The following is a 21016-nucleotide window of genomic DNA, read 5'->3' as shown; positions in this document are numbered from 1 at the left end:
TCATTTTTATTCTGTTATAAACATACGAGGCAGAGCCAGTGCAGCAGAAATATAGAGAACGATTCACAACCACTTTAACCAGACATTTGTCACTTTATGCAACCAAAATTCTACAATAACACTGATGTGTTGTGATGGCATGAAGTGCTATATTTTTCCCTGTGCCACGCACATGTTTTCATGATTTTTTGGTGTTACGAATGTACTTTTGTTTCATGTGTCAACATATATTTCTTTCTCTCGGTTTCAGTAGACTTTTAAGTCACACTACTTCATGAGACGGATGATCTTTTAAAAAAAAAACTCGGTGATTTCCCCATTGAACGGTATTTTTAAATGGGTCGTAAAAAGTACATAACAAAAGTGATACTAGAACGACCAGGTTTAGAAGGGCAAAACAAACCTGAAATACATGATTCAGATACGTTTCTCGATGAGGTATGGAGACGCATGAGTGGTTGTGTAATGGGAATGTGTAGCAATGCATAAAAAAACACCTTACAAACCAAAACATCAAACAGCCTGACACAGCTGAGCGAGGCTCAACCTAATCAGCCATGCAACAATTGAAGACGTGTTTTCATTCAATATTAAAACAAGAGTATGTTTCACGGGCGTCCTCCATCGGGATGTTTGGATAAATTCCATTGATGAATGTTTGCTATGTGGGGAGATGTATATATGTTGAACTTCTTTCGCACCGTACGTAGCCAACCTTGCTAACCAGACGTGCGGGGGAAGGACAGCAAACTAAACGCAAGACCTATGAGGAGGTTATGAGAGTATCCACCACACTTTATCCCACGACACACGACTATGAAGTGCAAGTCCAGTGTGATAACCATTACACCACTGCAGTTTGATAACCCAATAATAACATTGCGAGAGCAATGTCTGTAATACATAAACATAATAAAGCCACTGGCAATTTGTATTATTTAATCCCGCCAAGAGGTGCGGGTGCTTTAAGTAGTTAGAATCGCAATCGGAACTGTTGTCACTTCAAATACTTATACAGGTAGGGGGTTCAGCTCGGCGTATCATTCACCCAGGGTGGGTAAAACAGGTACCATTGTGGGAAGTTAAGACTGCCGTAGAAATGGACTCAACTCTCATCAACCCCCCCACCTACCCCCACGCAAGAGAACGCGGAACCTCCATAATTGGCTCAGAAAAGTAAACAGATGAGCAGTGAACACTGTTTACTTGTATTTTAATCGTACTGAAAACATCCAAATAACACCGTATCGTCATCATCATCAGCAGCAGCAACATAAGTCATGATCAATCCACTGCTGGACGAAATGTCTCTCTCGTTCTATTGACCCACGCTTCAGCGCACGCTGGCCAGTGCGGGTTGGTGGTGATGCGGGGAGACATAATAATAATAATTTATAACCATACTTCACCACGCCGGCCTATGCGACGTGGTGAATGGGGAACGGAAAACCAAACGATAGCGGCGGCGACTTTTGACGGCTCCGCTCGGCACAAACCGAGGTCCAGCGGAAACCTTCCAACCCCTAAACAAAAACAAAGATGGGGAAACGTCATCGGGGGTGGGGGGTGGGGCCCCGGTTACGCCCCTCCCCCCCCCCCCTTTCTTATTTAGAATGAGAAACGCCTCCGGGGCAGCAAGTGAGCGCGCACGTGCGCTCGCTCTCGTGGCGCCGCGTGCCCCAGGGGCGACTCGCGCTTCCGACTTCCGTGCCGGCCACTCGCCGCGGTCTTCTTTGAGGCGGCGCGCTCGGTGGCCTCGCGTCTGTGGCAGCGGCGTCGGCAGCCGGCGTTGGTCGCGTTCACCACCGCGGGTTCGTATCGGGGTTGTTGTTGCTCGCTTTGTATTTGCTCGGCGCCGCGTTGTCGGTATTCCTAGCGGCGGCGGCGGCGGCGGCGGCGGCGGCGTCGTTTGACTTCGATTGGCGTTGACGGCGGCTGCGGTTGGCGCGGCTCTCGCTTTGGAGAAGGTGGTGGAGAGCAGCGAGTGAGCGAGACGCCGTCCGCGTTGACGGTGGGCGTTGATGAGCGATGGATTGAGGATCGTGGTTGTTGCCGTGGGACATCTCCTTTGACAGGAGGATTTGGGCGATGCCCCGGCATGCTTCTTAGGAGGAGGAGGAGTTGGTGGTGGTGGTGATTTGTGGAGATTCATTCAGCCAGGTTGCGCAACGAATCCGGCGAACAGAGTTCGATTTTTCACTCATCAGTGGTGAATGTCTGATCAGATCGTGGGCCTACCCGAGGTAAACTCGGCCTTAAACCTTTGAAGCAGTGGGGAGACAAAGGCGGCCGAGGCGTGGTTCTGACTACACCCCCTTCAGTGTTCCTTGCTGGCGTTCATAATCGCTAACGGCACTCGTCCCAACAACCTGTCAAGGATGTCTGGCGAATCTTTTGGTGGAGGTGGTGGTGTGGGATAACTGTGTGCGATATCTTATAAAGTTCGGGATACCCCCAGAGTTGGGGAGTCCTAGCATAGAGAGCGACTTTGGGAGAGAGACACAGCCATGGAGTAATATCCAGAGAAGACACGGAGACACGGGGAGACGCGGAGAGAGATTGACGGCAGGCAGAGATCCAGACATACCCATCGAGACTTAAGTCACAAAGATGGACCACAGACACTCGAAGAGACGCATGCACCTTCACCTTACGATACACACCTTCATATAACGACGACACACACACAGGCATTCAGAGACACACAAAGAGAGAAAGAGAAACGGCGAGACACGGATAATGTTGTCGGCCTCTAATTAAGCGTGAATGCACATGTACACCTGGCACTCATGGTGATGATAATAGCCATATTTATGTCAGTTACGCGGCTTGGCGTGTCTTTAATGAAGCCATAAAACACGCAAATGCCTTAATTCCCTTCCCCTAAAGACTGCATGCAGCATTTCCTAGACCTCCGATGAGCACGGTTGGCTGGCTACGTACGGTGCGAAGTTCACGGAGTACATTCATACGGCATTTGTGTTTACCCCTTTCGAATGCAAGTGAATCGTAGTCGGGAAAACACCGAGTGGATCAAAACAGTGGAGCTGAGATGCTTGTGGAGTTTGTAAACGCCTGTTATCGAATTTAGAATGGCTAGAGATTCTTTTGCTTGTGGCATCCGTCGAGATCGAACGTCTTCCTGATGATTTGGCACAAGTTGGATTGAGCTTGGATTATTCTTGTATGGGTGACCACTATCCATAAATGAGGCTACTGTGTTCTACGTTGTGAACAGCAGAGGCAGTGCAGCATAATCCATTGTTGTATTGCACTTCTACGCTCTCATGTGGTTGCATCCTATATCCACCAAACCGGACTGATATCGTGAATACTCTTTGGTTCTATTCGGTAAAGTCACGTAGGTAAAAAATAAAACAACAAAAACCACGACGTTTCGGCCAAAACACAAGCGGCCTTCATCAGGTGAAGGGACCAGACTGTCTCGAAGACTGCGCTGGAGTGAAACAGAGCCAAGCTCAGACCACGGCTTTTAAGCAGTCTGGTCCCTTCACTTGATGAAGGCCGCTTGTGTTGTGGCCGAAACGTGATTTTTGTTTTATTTTTTACCTACATGACTTTACCGAATAGAACCAAAGAGTATGGATCCTTGCAGTCACGAAAGCTTCAAATCTAGAATGGATATCGTGAAGTATGGTAAAGTAAAATTTTGATTTAAAGCTTTCGTGACTGCAGGGATTCATATTCTTGGTTCTTTTGGTAAAGTCACGTAGAAGGGAAATAATAAAAATATAAAACAATAAAATTCTCACGACGTTTCGACTGCAACACAAGCAATCATCATCAGGTGTGAAAACCACAGCAAGAAAATTTGAAAAAAGTGGCAGTTATTTTTAACGTTAGCACCACGGAGAGCGATTTGGAAGTTATTCAGATGGACGAGTCCATCTATGTTCGGAAAAGAGGAGGGGAGAGACGAAAATAATGGATGCGGTCTGAAAGCCACCGTAAGCGTGAACAATCAATTAAGACCCGAAATGGTTTATCAAATGCTTCCAATGATTGCTAAGCCAGAATCCATCTTCTCGGTTGAAATTGTCTGTGTTTGTATACAGTGAGGGAAACAAGTATTTGATCCCCTGCTGATTTTGTACGTTTGCCCACTTACAAAGTCTATAATTTAAATGGTAGGTTTATTTGAACAGTGAGATACAGAATGACAACAAAAAAATCCGGAAAAACGCATGTCAAAAAATGTTATAAATTGATTTGCATTTTAATGAGGGAACTAAGTATTTGACCCCCTGAATCAGAAAGATTTCTGGCTCCCAGGTGTCTTTTATACAGGTAACGAGCTGAGATTAGGAGCACACTCTTAAAGGGAGCAATCAATCAGATTCCAAACTCTCCACCATGGCCAAGACCAAAGAGCTCTCCAAGGATGTCAGGGATAATATTGTAGACCTACACAAGGCTGGAATGGGCTACAAGACCATTGCCAAGCAGCTTGGTGAGAAGGTGACAACAGTTGGTACGATTATTCGCAAATGGAAGAAACACAAAAGAACTGTCAATCTCCCTCGGCCTGGGGCTCCATGCAAGATCTCACCTCGTGGAGTTGCAATGATCATGAGAACGGTGAGGAATCAGCCCAGAACTACACGGGAGGATCTTGTCAATGATCTCAAGGCAGCTGGGACCATAGTCACCAAGAAAACAATTGGTAACACACTATGCTGTGAAGGACTGAAATCCTGCAGCGCCCGCAGGGTCCCCCAGCTCAAGAAAGCACATACATGCCCGTCTGAAGTTTGCCAGTGAACATCTGAATGATTCAAAGGACAACTGGGTGAAAGTGTTGTGGTCAGATGAGACCAAAATGGAGCTCTTTGGCATCAACTCAACTCGCCGTGTTTGGAGGAATGCTGCCTATGACCCCAAGAACACAGTTTCAGTTTTTTTCAGTTTTCATTTATTTGGCATAGCCCTGTGAGCCATTCGGCTCTTGAATCGGGTGCAACCGCAACAAACAAAAAACATGAACAATTAAACATCTTAAGTGGCTATGTGACTGCAAACAGAAAATCCAGGAAAAAAAACAGCAAAATATTCCTGAAAAAGCACCATACACCAACGCTGTGTGCAAAAAACCCAGTGGGATGCAAGTCAAACAACAACCACAAGACAACTTAGATTAAGGGCATCAGTCTAACTCCGTACTACAACAAACAAACATGGCCAAACCAAAAAACTTTTCGACATCACAAAAATAAAGCCATAAAAGCAATGTAACAGTGATCATAGGAACTGTGACCGAATTTTCACAATAAACGACATAAACAACATGTAACACCAAACCCTAGAGCTATAGCTGGCTGCATGAGTCACTCCACAACAACAGGAGCATCAGTCGGAGTATCAATTTTTTCAATGCACCTTTAAGATCAGCACACTAAATCTAAATACAGATCATACTTTGCAGCAGTCATCTGGAGCGAAACATTTTATTTTATTTTAGGCCACTGAATAGCAGTGGCAGCTAGGGGTGTACAACTCCTCTAGAGCAGTTTTGAGTGAAGATCGCATAGGTAGTGATTCAAGTTGCAGTTTATTGGCAATAGCATTCCAGACCCTGGGGGCATCAATAGCAAAGGCCCTTCCTCCAGTTTTTGTACGGCAATAGGGAATGTGAAGCTGGTAAATGAGCGAAGACCTGAGGTCAAATTTGTTCTCTGAAACAGAGAGGAGATCCAGTAGGTAGTCTGCAGATTTTTTAGTAAGTACATCGTGAATAAATAAGGTCTGGTGCACAAGCCGTCGAACATTAAGAGATGTTAAGTTGACCCAATGTAGAGATCACAGTGGTGAGTCCTATATGGGCAGTTCAATGCAAATCTTAAGGCCGAGTGATATATGGAATCAAGCTTCTTCAGTACAGTACTTGGGGCTGATTTATACACGATGTCACAGTAATCCACTAGAGGCAGTATGGTAGCTTTTATCAATTCCAAACGGAACATAGGGGGTTGGCAGTGCTTGTGTCGATACAGAAAACCAATTTTTATTTTTGTCTTTTCACCAATATAATCAAAGTGATCTTAAAAATTCAGTTTTGATTCCAGGATGACCCCAATAAACTTATAGATCTTGACTTGCTCTATTTGATAATTATTTAAGGAATGTAATTGGGGAAAAATAATTTCCTGCTTTAGTCCTGGTGAGAAGCATAGCACCTTGGTTTTGGAGGTATTCAGGACTAGTTTAAGAGCAACTAGCTAATGTTGTAGTTTGTTGAAATCACCCTGGAGCATAGCAATCACGTCATCCGGAGAGCACCATCCCCACCGTCAAACATGTAGGTGGAAACATTATGCTTTGGGGGTGTTTTTCTGCTAAGGGGACAGGACAACTTCACCGCATCAAAGGGACGATGGACGGGGCCATGTACCGTCAAATCTTGGGTGAGAAGCTCCTTCCCTCAGCCAGGGCATTGAAAATGGGCCGTGGATTGGTATTCCAGCATGACAATGACCCAAAACACACGGCCAAGGCAACAAAGGAGTGGCTCAAGAAGAAGCACATTAAGGTCCTGGAGGGGCCTAGCCCGTCTCCAGACCTTAATCCCACAGAAAATCTGTGGAGGGAGCTGAAGGTTCGAGTTGCCAAACGTCAGCCTCGAAACCTGAATGACTTGGAGAAGATCTGCAAAGAGGAGTGGGACAAAATCCCTCCTGAGATGTGTGCAAACCTGGTGGCCAACTGCAAGAAACGTCTGACCTCTGTGATTGCTAACAAGGGTTTTGCCACCAAGTACTAAGTCATGTTTTGCAGAGGGGTCAAATAATTATTTCCCTCATTAAAATGCAAATCAATTTATAACATTTTTGACATGCGTTTTTCTGGATTTTGTTGTTATTTTGGCTCTCACTGTTCAAATAAACCTACCATTAAAATTATAGACTGATCATTTCTTTGTCAGTGGGCAAACGTACAAAATCAGCAGGGGATCAAATATTTTTTCCCTCACTGTATACAAACACAGAGACAATTTCAACCGAGAAGATGGATTCTGGCTTAGCAATCATTGGAAGGATTTGATAAACCATTTCAGGTCTTAATTGATTGTTCACGCTTACGGTGGCTTTCAGACCGCATCCATTATTTTCGTCTTCCCCCTCCTCTTCCGAACATAGATGGACTCGTCCATCTGAATAACTGCCAAATCGCTCTCCGTGGTTCTAACGTTAAAAAAACCGCCACTTTTTTCAAATTTTCTTGCTGTGGTTTTCACACCTGATGATTATTGCTTGTGTTGCAGTCGAAACGTCGTGAGAATTAAATTGTTTTATATTTTAAATATTTTATTGTTTCCCTTCTACATGACTTTACCAAAAGAACCAAGAATATGGTAAAGTTACCCTCACTTGTATTTTGTTCATATGCCAATGTGTCTTCATGTGTATCTGTGTGTTTATATAGGGTGGAGCAGTGGTTAGTGTGCTGCGCTACGGACCCAGCTTCCAGAGTTCAATGCCAGCTCATGGCCAACACTAGTGACAATTATCTGAACCGGTCATGGGCCTCCTCTAAGTTGACTCGGCCTCAAATTATTACCTGATGCGATGTGTAAACATTTCCACTACAGAGACAAAGGCCGTCAGGCAGAGTGCTGGCCACCCACCACCTTCATAGGTGCTCGCAAACAGTACTTACCCTAAAAGTCTTGTTAACGCTATACGGGGGATATTTGGCTTTGTATATGCCAGCGTGAATGTTTATATCTCATTGTGTGGGCACATATATAGCTTTGTGTTTTTAATATCTATGAGTAATATCTGTGAGTTTTCCCAGTCTGTATTTTATGCATTCATATTGCAGTGTGCATTGATGTACCAGCTCATGCATGTGGTTTTGTCACACACTGTCACACAAAGGAGATGACAAGAAACGTGTTTGCGTTTCCTGAACACGAGTATTGTGTGGAATGCTTTGTGGTCACAAGCATGCATTATTGGCTGTGCTTGAGTGTTTATGCATGTTCATAGATTCTGCATAGTTGTGTCCTGGTATTGTGTCTGCACGCATGACCTGTGAGGTGTAATTCCATGCAGTGCATTGCTGTGTGGGTGGCTGTATGGGCAGTGCCTAGTCTATTCATCCGAACGGGCACCATCCACATTTCTTTTGAGTTATTTTTAGCTGCCCCTTGTGCTGTAAAGGACAGGAGATATAAATTCTGCACAAGCAACGCGGTTTTATCTGGCCTAATCTGAAGTGCTAATGAATAACCCGTTTTGTAAATCTTTAATTGCAGTAATGCAGCATTGATGGTTGTCATTTTTCAAAAACACGACCAGAAGTTTCCTTGATCCACGATTGTGGCTCTGTGATTCTCAAGTTGGACTTCGCTATAGCAATGTGAAGTATGCACCACTAGATCAGGGCTGGAAACAGCTGGATGGAACACGAAGATGTTTTCTGACTTTTTGAATTCTTAGGTGCACTGTTGAGGTCTTACAGCTACAAAACCTACCATTTAAAATATAATAGGCAATGTTAATGGCACAGTTAACTGTTGCCTTTAGCACTCGGCTTAATTCACTAACTTTACATACGTAGACTGTGAAGTACACAGCGTTCAGTGTAGAGGTACAAGCATAAACTATTTTTAAATAAACGATCACAAAGAGGTGTTTCAACAATGTAAATGTGCAGGGGTAGTGGTGGTGGTGCAGTGGTTAGCTCACTGTACTATGAACCAAACAACTGGAATTCCATCCCTAGCTATGACTTGCAATGACAAGTCGTATCTAAACTGGTTGAGTGTTTTTTAAGCTGGTTCTGGGTTCCCCCCCCCTCCCTCACTTCACTAACCAGTATTGTTATTGTACGTGCGCAAGAGCAATCGCACGCACCGCAAAGGTCTCGTTCTCTTAACACCACCTTCACCTACACCAACGTCCAGAACCGTTCTCCAAATGTGTATTAAACCTCTGCATATTCAGTGGCTAAATCCGCGTGTCGTTCTTCCCCCTGCAGTGCAGAATCATGGCTGGACCTCGCCCCGTGGTACTGAGCGGACCCTCGGGCTGTGGGAAAAGCACCCTCATCAAGAAGCTCATGTCCGAGTTTGAGGGCGTGTTTGGCCTCAGTGTGTCACGTAAGGACATCACAATACACCGCTCAGCTCAGGTTGGAGCATGCCAGCTCACTCTTTCATGTGTGATAACAGCAAGCTGGCAGCCAGCATCACTTTGGATTGTGGATGATAGTGACAAGTGACATGTTCAGCCACATTTGTAAGGGCACTGAGGACAGAATAAATGTTTGTTCTGTGGACTGTCATAGTGATTTGAAAAGTTATGTCAACAATACCTTCTCTCTTTTTCAGACACTACAAGGAATCCAAGGCCTGGAGAAGTAACTGGGAAAGGTAATTGCGGATTGAAAACAGAAATAATGTTTCCAGCCAGGAAAAACAGCTTACTGCAACAGTCTTGCATAAAATGAAATATAAAAATGTGCCACTTGTTACAGAGAAAAACAACGTGATTGTGTTTTCCACTAACTGGGTATATGAGCATCAAACATCATTGTCAAGCATGCAATAAGTTGTCTATCTGTGTGAGAGTCAATATTGCAAATAATTAGCCTGGGTGTTTGTGCAGATTACCACTTTGTGACCCGTGAAGAGATGCTACGTCTCATTGCCGCGAGGGAGTTCATCGAGCACGCTGAGTACTCGGGAAACCTCTACGGCACCAGGTCTCATCTTGCCTTTAGCTAATTGTATTATACTGCGCTTGTCTTAATATGACCTTCAAGTGACCTTTGTTGTGCTCATAATTTTTAAAGATCATGTCATCACAACATATTGCAGCACACCCAGGACCAAGCAGTGCTCTCTTGCCACCGAAAGGCTAATTGTTTCCTGTGTATTGAGCACACAAAGCTTCATAAAAATGCTGTATTGAAAAAAGTTATTTGTTTTGTGGTATGAGCATTACATTTGTGTGCCACAAAATGTGAAATATGCATCCTTCGTGAATGCAAAGAGGCATGCTACTTCAGGGGTGCACAACTTACAGCATGTGGAACCAACCTGCGGCGTGGTTTTGAATGGGGTCCGTAAGTACTCGAGATATTGCGAATGCTCACTGAATAATGCTCTTGTTTGCAAACGTAACGTCGCTCGATAATGGGGCATGACGTTCGCTAGGTTTCAATGTAACACTCTTTACCCATGGGTAGTCGAGAGATTCCCTTTGTGGCACATGCCTTAAAATTACTATGGACCCTTGGTCTAGTTAATATTTTTAATCAGTTAATGGCTTGTATAAAGTAGCATGTGAAATTACATGAATGCAAAATATTTCTGCAATCTTGTCATGTAGTAAGTCTGCAGTGAGGGCAGTGCTGGACAAGAACCAGATTTGCATCCTGGACATAGACATGCAAGGAGTGCACAGCATGAAGAAGACTGACCTCAATCCCCTCTACATCTCCATCCAGCCACCATCCATCACCATCCTGGTACGTGCATTGCCCATTCCACTGGGCCGTATGCTGTACTCAAAGAAGAGTCGAAAATTAAGGTTTAAAGCATGAAGGCAGCAGCTTTGTCCATCTTTCTGCTTGTCCATCTGCATGCTTATGTTTAACATGGAGTCACAATTACTCTGGTAACTATTCAATATTATAAAATATGAAGTTGTGTATTTGGCACTTACTCTACAGAAAACCAGCCAAACTAATTAAAGGATTGCCAAAAACTTGATAAAAAAAAACTTTAATTGAGCAGATAAGCCTTTTCAGCTCGAGTAATGAATTGACACCATGTACACACGTTGCCTCCCCACGACCCAATTACGTGTGATGTCATTTCGCCATGCGGCTTGGAAGGTTATTACACTATATGAAGGCATGCATTTTGGAATCTGTGCGCATGTATGGCTTATCTTCGACGTTATAATTTATCTTCACGAGGCTCAAACCGGTAAATCCGGTAAAACCTGCTGCATGCCGACTTTACAGGAGGAGCGACTGCGTCTCCGGAAGACTGAGAATGACGACAGTCTCAAGAGGAGGTTGAAGGCGGCCAAGAAAGAGATCGAATTCAGTCAGTGCCGATTCCCGTCCATGACTATTGATCGCCGTACCTTGAGCTGAGCTTCAGGGGCATTTTGTGTTGACATTCCTACCCACGGAGCAATGCAGCTGCATTCCTTTCTACACCCATATATGTAGATTGAATCGATTTTGAATCGATCCATCTCTTGTGTAATAATTCCTGGAAAGTGATTCTTGTGTCTTGACTGGATTTTCATCACTAGTGTTTTTTTGTTACCACGAGCCAACCTTGCAAGTCAGCTTGTTTCCACTTGGTTTGTTGATTTTTCACATGCCACATGTTTACTTTGCTCTACACAGGATGCATGCATATCCTCAACTGATTTTATTTTCAGGTAAGGAGCCAGGAGCCTTTGATGCAATAGTAGTGAATGATGAACTACAAGAGGCTTATGCACAACTTAAGGAACTTGTCAAAAAGGTATTCCTCTCATTTTAAACTTGTTATCCATAACCAGTGAGATGTGGTTGCATTACTAGCTGGTTACCAGAAGATGCTGTTACTCTTTGTGGCAATGAAAGGTGGTAAAGGTAAAGGTGCAGCCCTGCAATTACTCGCAACACTGACAGAAAAGTTCCACCTGCAGGGTATTTGGTCTACTCTACCACACTGGCCACACTTTGTCCAACCACACGCAAACTGACATTCCCAATTTATACTTTTGGGAGATATAATCGAACAGGCAATCTCTGCATTGCAAGTCCATTGCGTTAACCATCACACCACGGCAGCATCGCAATGTGCCTATGAACGCTGATTAATTTTCTGTTCCCACCCCCGTCCCCTGCAGGAGATCGCAAAGGTGCAGAATGCCCATGGCTAGAGGCGCATGGCGTGAAGAGGATGAGTGTACGTGCTGGGTTGGCGTGAAGCCTTAGGGAAAGTAACGTACTTACGTTACTGCATTGGCTTCATGGCTGCCATCGTGTGCCCCCTCTCGCTTGTTTCAATCATATCATGTAGTCTTCAATGTTTTATTGAGAGCCTTTTTAATCTGTATACAGGAGAAGCTGAATATATTAGCCCATTATTTAGGAGCAAAGCCAGCTGTGCTCATATTCGAAGTCGTGCTTGTATCAGAAGTCACCCTTTGCCTCCCATCACCAGTTTAATGTAAGCATGTGTTCCTTTTAAGGTGTGATTTATATCCAGCTTCTACGGTATTTCAATAAGGGCCCATTTATCTCCATGTAATAATCTCCCTTGCATTCCTGCACTTGGTATAGCTATTTAGTTGTTTTGCACACCACATTAAAAGTAAAAGGTTTACATTTTAAAGTATAAAAAAATAAGCTGTTATAATTTAGATGACAGCTGGGTTATTTCAGTTTACTTGAATAATCTTATGGGTAGGTCCTATAGTTAAACCTGCTGCTGTCACAATTTATTTTCCTGCATTGGTGAAATTGGACCTCATCGTTTGTTTGTAAAATTCATATCAAAAGCGATTTCAAATCAAATTTTCCCACGGCTAACAGTTATGATAGGTGTAGAGTACTTGTCACATATTCCCACTGCTTGCACATCGCTATATGTTTTACAGCCAGCCGAAGCAGTTTAATAAAACATTTTAGTCGATACAGTGACAAACATCCAGCAGTTGAACCAGTGGGGTTGTGGATGTCGTGTGCTTATTTTTCTTTGTGTTAGTTTCGTAATTTTTCACAATTTTATGCCAATTCTCTCTGCATCGCATCACGATACAAAGTGTCCACTATCCAAATCGCATCACGAAGTGAAGTGTCCTCAGCATTGTCGTGCTCTGATTGAAAGTGCAGTGTATCATGAACTGCGCTGATCCACGGAATATAATGTTACCTCTACTTATCGAAGTTAGATATATACAGTACACATACATATTACAGGTACCCCTCTATTTACGAAAGGGATGCGCTCAAAAAACACGCGCAAAACGAAATTCTGTAAATCGGAATGGCTTTTCACATTAATTTAATACTAAAAATTTGGGATGTGTTTCTGACAGTCATTCCAACTTACTCATAACCTCAAAATGTACACATATCACTTCACAATACAACAATGATAAATGATAAAGAACATACATAATAAAAAATATTAATACATTTTAAGCAAAAATAATTAACCTTTTCAGGGAACTCTCTAAAAGAATGAATGACTAGAAAGGTGATGTGGCGGCATTACTGTTGCACTGTAGGTTTAACGTGACACTGGCGTGGATGGATGACGCAGCTCCCGGGTGGTTTTTGTTTGATGTCATGTCGCGTGCCGTATGAATGTATTCATTTCATGGAAATTCGATTTCGTGAATCAAAGTGTCCATAATTTGTGAATTGTGCTTACACAATTTCGTAAACCCAACGTTTGTAAATCGAGGGATACCTGTAGCACAAGGGATGTATTGTCAGAATGGGAACATTGGAATAGAAATGCTAAATAACGTAGAATCCTTCAGTTTTTCTCTTCGAGTTGGACTCTCCGCGTGTTACATAATCACGTGTGCACGTGTAAGTGTTATACGTTAAAGGCTGGATCGTAATGTATCGTAGCCTTACATTCCTTGGCTTGATTGATCTGTTTTGCTTGTTTGCTCCCCGTGCATCCATGTTGATTGCATTGTCAAGGGAACAGCGGGACAGCAGTAAGTCCTCAACTGCCATTGCAATTGTGATGCAGATGAGGCTGAATGATTTACATGTTGATTTTTCACTTTTTTATGGTTATTTTTAAAGTACAAATTGCATGGCATATTTTTTTGTATTAACCTTTGTGGGTAATACAATATCATTTTTCTGGTTTGTTTTTAAGCTGGTACTAATGTTTCTGGATTTATTTTGTAATAGAGATGCCCGTTAATGTGCCTTTGTCTCACTGGTTGCTTATGCACATTAACTTTGTTTTTCAGTCTGTACAACATATCTATCAACAATGGGAAAGGCATTTTAAGTAACATAAAAATCCCTTGTTTTTCTAACTCGTGAGTCTTGAACTTTTCTTCTCAGAAGTGACCTGTGCATGGATATTAGATGTATATATTTATATGCTGCACAGACAGCGTTGCAACTTGGTGACTGTAATGAAAGTGCCATTTAATTTATGGTGAGCTTAAATAATTAGTCGTTCATACATGCATTTTTCTTGGCCATATCTTGTCAGTGCTCTGCAAGATGAAGCCATCCCCATGCTGGAGGATTGTTTGACCATACTTTACCATTATTATCAGTACTGCTTACAGGTTGGAGAAGGTGGAGGGGCATCCAGGACTGGTTCAGATATCACCACTCATAAGCCATGGCCAATAAAACACAGGTCGCTGGGTTCATAGGGCAGTGCAGTGCACAAATCACTGCACTCCACTCCGTCTATACATGTTCTCAATCTAGTATGCAGCAGCTACAGATAGTATTTAACATGTACAACCGTGCACTGATAGGATTTAATCATCACTAAGACAAAACATGATGAGTGAGTCTGCCTCTTTCGTAAGCTGCTCTTGAACAAAGACTTTTGAGGGGACCTTGCAATTGAATGGTAAATGTAAGGCCAATTTGACAGCAGCAAATAGCAACCAGATTTTCAGGCAAACCTCAATTGTTCATGGAGCCCGCCTCCTCTCAAGAGACTTTGAAGCAGCTGTGAAAGAAAAGGTCACGATGCACGAGATAAATAGACAATGAAGCGTTATACGCCATTCTCAACGTGGGTGCCGCTCCGTGCAAAGGTTTGCAGGCAGTGCAAATATACCGGAGTCTATGGGCGGGAGGGCCCAGGCGCCGGGTTATGAAGAGGCGGGGGGGGCATTGGACTGCGGTCTTTATTTCATCCCTTGCATCATCGGGTCCACACCTCCTTCGCCAGGTGTGACGCAGTCTGTACCACCCTGACATCAACGCAGCTCGTCATCCTGCCACAGCCATCTCGGTAGTGCAGTGGTCGAAGCCCTTGGCTCGTTAATTCGGAAGGTTATGATTTTCATATTCCATGTTGGACCTCAACCCAGCCCATGAACCATCTGGGTCCAAATAAACTCCCAGTTCGTCAATTATTTGTTTTATTATATGGCAAGGCTGGCCACTGCCACATGAATGTAGAATTTCCATACTGGCTTGGGGCTGCTATCAGAGATGAGTGATGCCTCGTTGCTCGTTTGTGTTCCTGACTTCATGATTAATCCGTCACGAGCGAAATATAATGCTTGTTCCATTTTGCTTCCAACATAATTAAAACATGTATTTATTTTGTATGCTTTTTTCTACTAATTTTATTCACATTGCTTTAAAACAGCAGCACTTTTTTTTTATATTACACAATTATACAAAGGTTATTCCAAAACCCTCGTCTCCCGAGACATGACGGTAACTTTAGTTCTTCAACAAATTATCGCTTTTCTTGGAAATAACAAGCGTCACGCACGTTAATTAAAACATATTAATTATACACAGCCTTCATCTTGTGGCACCACCCTTGGCCAGGGCTGGATTTAGACATTTTATCCTCTGGGACGCTCTGGCAGAAAAGACCACCCCCGGCTCCTCCACGTAGACACACAAAATACCACCTTAATGAAGGCAATATTGTTTATATCCTTAATTTTAAAAACAATACTATGAATAAACAGTCCTTTTTTTGTTCATAGAAAATTGTAACGATATATGGAGTTTTGGGCCCTGGATAAATATCCACCCCACCCCCCTTCCCAAATCTGGCCTTGCCCATGGCAATCTACGGTGGGTGGCTTAACATTCACCTCTGCGCCACAAGCACGTAGTGTGTATTTAACCAGCACCGCCCATAGCCGGCATGCGTCCCAGTGGAAGAGAAACCACCTGAGCTCGACCCGTGCAACACAGCACGCCCCCCATCGTGGGAGAGGCGGAGACATTGATGCCCGCCAGGCCACGGCTGTCTCTTTAAATCAGGGGTGGGGAACCTTTTTTTCTGCCAAGGGCCCTTTGGATATTTATAACATCGTTCGCGGGCCATACAAAATCATCAACTTAAGAATTAGCCTGTTACATTTGGTCAAACATTTAATTAACTCACCCCTAATGCGATGGCTGGAACTGCTTCTCTTTGGTGAGGCATGCGATGTTAGCTGGTATTGATGATGTTGCTACTCGCAACTGCTTTTCCAGGTTTGCTCCTATATTTATTGAATTTCGAGTCCCGCCTGCGGTTGCCTTGGCAGGGCCAGACCAAATGATTTCGCGGGCCTTATATTGCCCGCGGGCCGGACGTTCCCCACCCCTGCTTTAAATGAACACGTAACACCCCACCGCCCGTCCAGACCGGCGATCACACAATTCCCGTAGTAGTAGGAGTATGAACACAGCAATTACTGCTTTAGACTAAACTTTAAAATGTACTTCATGACATCCATGTACACACTTCAAATGTCTAATAATAATTTAAGGCCATGCCATGTCAGTTATGGATGTTGTTTGACCATACTTCACTACGCTGGTTAGTGCCGGTGCTGGTTGGTGCAAGGTTGAGATGGGGGGGGGGGGGGTGCAAGCAGGATCTGTACGATCATGGCCGGGGATTGAATTTAGGGTGCCGAGTTTATAGCATGGTGCGTACACCGCTTGGCCACAGCTCGACTCAGATGTGTAAAGGATCAGTAACAAGAACCCCTTAAAAGGCACATGGTGCGGGCTAAGCACGCAGCGCGTGCGTTCATGGCTCTCTCTGCACAACGCACGCGGGGATCAGCGGGTGATGTGGGTGGAGGAGAAGATGTGAATCATTGTTGTTGGGGGGTGGAGGGTGTATGGTTACCCATGTAAAAATGTGGCATCATGCCCCTCTGCTATTATTTCTGAGAATTGAGGGGAGCAGTAGCCTTGTCCAAAGATTCCTGTTCGTTGCAGGGGAGCTAACCAGACGTGGCTATGTTTTTTTGACAGCCTCGTGGAAGCTACAGTGTTTTGGCAGCTGGCTGTGTGACAGAGAATTGTCGCCCGGCGTAATCTCCATCATGGGGCAGTGAGAGCGTCGGTAGAGTGAGCGGTGCAGTCGGCACTTTCTACGAGTTGCTCCCGCTCCAAATAATCCCCTCCTGGGTGCACTAACAGCTCAGGGCATGTAATGGTGCGCCGATTCATCAGTTAAAACCGACGTTTACCCTCGCGATACACCTCAAGTCGTGTGCGTGAGAATTACATCACGGTTTGTAAAAGCCGTATGCAAACGATATGCGAATGGTACATTCAAGCTAAATGAGCGAACCCAACTGTTACGAATGAGATGGGGGGGGGGGGAATAGAAATAATAAAAACTAGATACAAAAACTGGTAAAGACAATCGAATTAGCATGAGGGGTGGGTGGGGGGGGTTGGTGAATCGTTAGGGGCCATCCATTGAGTAGGTACGCAAAAATCTGTCAAAACTTCCCCCCCCCCTCCCTGTACGCAGGCGTACTCTTTACACCCCCCCCCCCCGAATCCTATAGAACGGCCGATATTTAATCCACGCAGAAACGATCAAGGATTTTTAATAATATGAACGTGTTTAAGCAAACAGATAGTCCACCGCCGGACTATCTAACTCATTTGAAGGCCAATGTAGACAAATTATAATCGAGGCTTTACCTCCCCCCCCCCCCGTTTTTTATGCGTACGCACATTGTCAGTAGACCCCTCCCCATACGTAAGCGTACGCATTTGGGTCAACCCCCCCTCCATGCGTACGCACTGAATGTATGGCCCCTTACTTGACTGCTGTGAACGACAGTATGCGGTTTGTGCTGCAGGCCGGATGCTGAGAGGAGGGCCCCCCTCTAGGGGCGGCCCCACATTAAGGCGCGTTTTGGGGCACGGTCCGGGGAGGGGGGGGGGGGTCACTGCGAGGGCAGAGGGGGCGATCCCTGCCGGTCAAACTCCCCAGCGGGGCTGCGCAGCTCCCCCACAACCACACCGTGCACCCGTGCCACGCAGTTTATTAATACAGCACTCGAGTCGAGACTCCCAGAGGTCATGGTTTAGACTTTATAAATGTTGGGCTCGACTTTAGCGGTCCTCATCTCTGTTCTAGAGGTCCTGGTCGAGGCACTAGAGATCCCAGTCTCTGCTGTAGAGGTCATAGACTATCGAGATCCTGGTCCAGATTCTGGATGTCCTGGTTTATGCCATTAGAGATCCTGGTCTAGACTCTGGAGATCCCTAGACATGCCCTACAGGTCCTGGCCTTGGTTCTGTAGCTCCTTCCTCTGGCCCTGAGTCTGGGCCGCCGTGGGCCCCACATTCTGCCGCGTGGCGACACGGCGCCGCCGCTCCTCCTCAGCACGAATGAAGGTGCGGAGCGCCCGGGACGGGAAGAGCAACGAGGAGCGACGCGAGCGACTCACGGGGTCATCCTGCAGCCACGGCGCTGCCAGGCACTCGGGCGAGGTGGGACGGCTCCTGCAACGCAGCGACAATGCACCATGTACACACGCCGCACTTTTGTCGGCCGGGTCGTGGGGGTTGTTTTGTCGACACTTCAAGCCTGCCGGTCAGTGCAGACCGCTAAAGGCGGAGAGCAAACGCGTTGGAGCATAGAAAGTTTAAGAAAACAATGGGCTTTGCTGCACTGCCCTCTGCTGACGTAACTTATGCATTCGCACGTTTACGCTCCCTCGCCTTCACCAACCCGCACTGATCAGCGCGGCCACAGTACGGTCTAATAACCCCCACGAGCTAAACGGTGTGAGAAGACCCTAATCCACTCATCCGGCAGTGGATTGACAAAAGAACTATGCAAGCATATGAACGCACACGGGCAGCAACTCGTGACTCACACGGGGTTTAGGAGGAGTATGTTCTTGAGGAAGAGTACCGCGTTCCTCGACACCTTCGAGTAGCAGCTGCCGAAGTTGACCTCTGCCCTGCGGATGTTGGCGCACGTCTGCTCGACGCTCGGCGCCAGGAACGGATGCCCGCCGCTGAGTCTGCCGTCCGCACCGAGCACCCACACACAGCAGTGGGCACCGGTAAAGCACGCACACTACGGGTCCCACCACCGTCGGTTGCGGCTTGTGTGCCGTACATAGCAGCAGCATCATGGATTTCGCACATAAAAAGGCAACCTAGACAATAATCATCTCGCCCTGACTCTGCCACAGCCCTATCGCTGATTGAGTATTTTATAAACTCTCCAGGGTTATCCGAGTCACTCTCACTTACGGATGAGAGTTGGAGGTTAGGGCCGCATTGTGGGTTGCTGTGTGGTACGTACACGATAAATGTGATGACGCCCAGACCCCAAATATCTGCAGGGGTGCTGAACGCTCCTCCCTTTATCACCTCCGGGGCTGGAGGCAGAGGAAGGTGGTGGGGTGGTACAATTGGGGTCAGGGTAGGGAAGAGAGAGCAGTAAAACCACAATAGTTACAGGACGCAGAGATAAAATGTCAGTCCCACTTGAGGTATCATCGTCTGCTGGATGACAGCCTTCTCAAGACATGGCAATTTCGCACAGTCTTGTGATGCAACAATCCATCTAGCTCCTGCACTAGAAGGGGGTTCATTGCTCCATCTCCGTGGTGGCATCATCTCAGACGTGATCCTTTGGCTCAACCACCAGTCATCATCCCTTCTCGCAACGCATCCTGCCAAAGCCCAATTACTTATGCGTAAGAGTCAGTGTTATATCTCTAACTTGTGCATGTTTTCTGATACGGGTGTCCTTCTTTCTCCCAGCCACTCAGTCAACCATCCACAAAGTCATCCAGTCACCCATCTACTCAGCCACCCAACCACCCAACCACCCATCTACTCAGCCACCCATCTACTCAGCCACCCAGCCACCCATCTACTCAGCCACACAGCCACACATCTACTCAGCCACCCAGCCACCCATCTGTTCAGCCACCCATCTACTCAGCCACCCATCTACTCAGCCACCCATCTACTCAGCCACTCAGTCACCCATCTATTCAGCCACCCAGCCACCCATCTACTCAGCCACCCAGCCACCCATCTACTCAGCCATTAGCCACCCATTTATTCAGCCACCCAGCCACCCATCTACTCAGCCACCCATCTACTCAGCCACCCAGCCACCCATCTATTCAGCCACCCAGCCACCCATCTACTCAGCCACCCAGCCACCCATCTACTCAGCCACCCAGCCACCCATCTATTCAGCCACCCAGCCACCCATCTACTCAGCCACCCAGCCACCCATCTACTCAGCCATTAGCCACCCATTTATTCAGCCACCCATCTACTCAGCCACCCATCTACTCAGCCACCCAGCCAGCCATATATTCAGCCACCCAGCCACCCATCTATTCAGCCACCCAGCCACCCATCTACTCAGCCACCCAGCCACCCATCTACTCAGCCACCCATCTACTCAGCCACCCATCTATTCAGCCACCCAGCCACCCATCTACTCAGCCACCCAGCCACCCATCTACTCAGCCACCCAACCATCCATCTATTCAGCCACCCAGCCACCCATCTACTCAGCCACCCATCTATTCAGCCACCCATCTATTCAGTCACCTATCTACTCAGCCACCCATCTATTCAGCCACCCAGCCATCCATCTACTCAGCCACCCAGCCACCCAGCCATCCATCTACTCAGCCACCCAGCCACTCAGGCACCCCGCCACCCACCGCTGTACTCCAGGGTGCCGCTGCTCCCGCTGTTGCCCCCCGTGCCCAGCGCGGCGACTTTCCGTGTGCTGCCGAAGTCGATGAGTTTGAGCGTGCGTGTGGGGCTCACGACGACGTTGGCGGGGCACACGTCCAAGTGCAGCAGGCCACGCCCATGCACGTGCTCCAGTGCACGTGCCAGCTGGCGCAGCAGCAGCACCAGGTCCTCCTCGGAGTAGGCAACCCTGTGTGCGCAGGGTCACGGGGGGTCGAGGCGCGTGTTTTTACCCAGAGTGGACGTACCTCTTTACCTCTTCAGACCAGGAATAGAATTGTGTTGTGAGCGCGGAGCGCGGGAC

General features: G+C 46.2%; 2 protein-coding genes across 5 annotated transcripts in view; one reads left to right on the top strand and one right to left on the bottom strand.

Annotated features, from left to right (window-relative positions):
- The first annotated feature begins 1685 nt into the window (after nucleotides 1-1685).
- LOC116938619 (guanylate kinase-like) lies at nucleotides 1686-14045 on the top strand. Its single transcript, XM_032945970.2, has 8 exons — nucleotides 1686-1811; nucleotides 9001-9121; nucleotides 9353-9394; nucleotides 9630-9726; nucleotides 10356-10494; nucleotides 10996-11080; nucleotides 11427-11512; nucleotides 11883-14045. Exons 2-8 carry the CDS (start codon nucleotides 9010-9012, stop codon nucleotides 11913-11915), a joined length of 594 nt encoding a protein of 197 aa, XP_032801861.2. The 5' UTR covers nucleotides 1686-1811; nucleotides 9001-9009; the 3' UTR covers nucleotides 11916-14045.
- The window catches only part of LOC116938879 (striated muscle preferentially expressed protein kinase-like), a 52350-nt gene continuing 44084 nt past the window's right edge, over nucleotides 12751-21016 (bottom strand). For all 4 annotated transcript variants that reach the window (XM_076058301.1, XM_076058298.1, XM_076058314.1 and 1 more), the window contains 4 exons: nucleotides 20679-20902; nucleotides 19289-19364; nucleotides 18852-19001; nucleotides 12751-18474 (listed from right to left, as the gene is read on the bottom strand). In XM_076058301.1, coding sequence (XP_075914416.1) covers nucleotides 18246-18474; nucleotides 18852-19001; nucleotides 19289-19364; nucleotides 20679-20902 — 679 coding nt within the window. In that variant the 3' untranslated portion in view covers nucleotides 12751-18245. The remainder of the gene's footprint in view (nucleotides 18475-18851; nucleotides 19002-19288; nucleotides 19365-20678; nucleotides 20903-21016) is intronic.

Source organism: Petromyzon marinus, chromosome 4 (assembly GCF_048934315.1).
Source record: "Petromyzon marinus isolate PM22_M1 ecotype Great Lakes invasive population chromosome 4, UKy_Petmar_22M1.pri1.0, whole genome shotgun sequence".
In the NCBI taxonomy this organism is placed as follows: Eukaryota; Metazoa; Chordata; class Hyperoartia; order Petromyzontiformes; family Petromyzontidae; genus Petromyzon; species Petromyzon marinus.
This window is presented reverse-complemented; position numbering and strand designations above follow the sequence as displayed.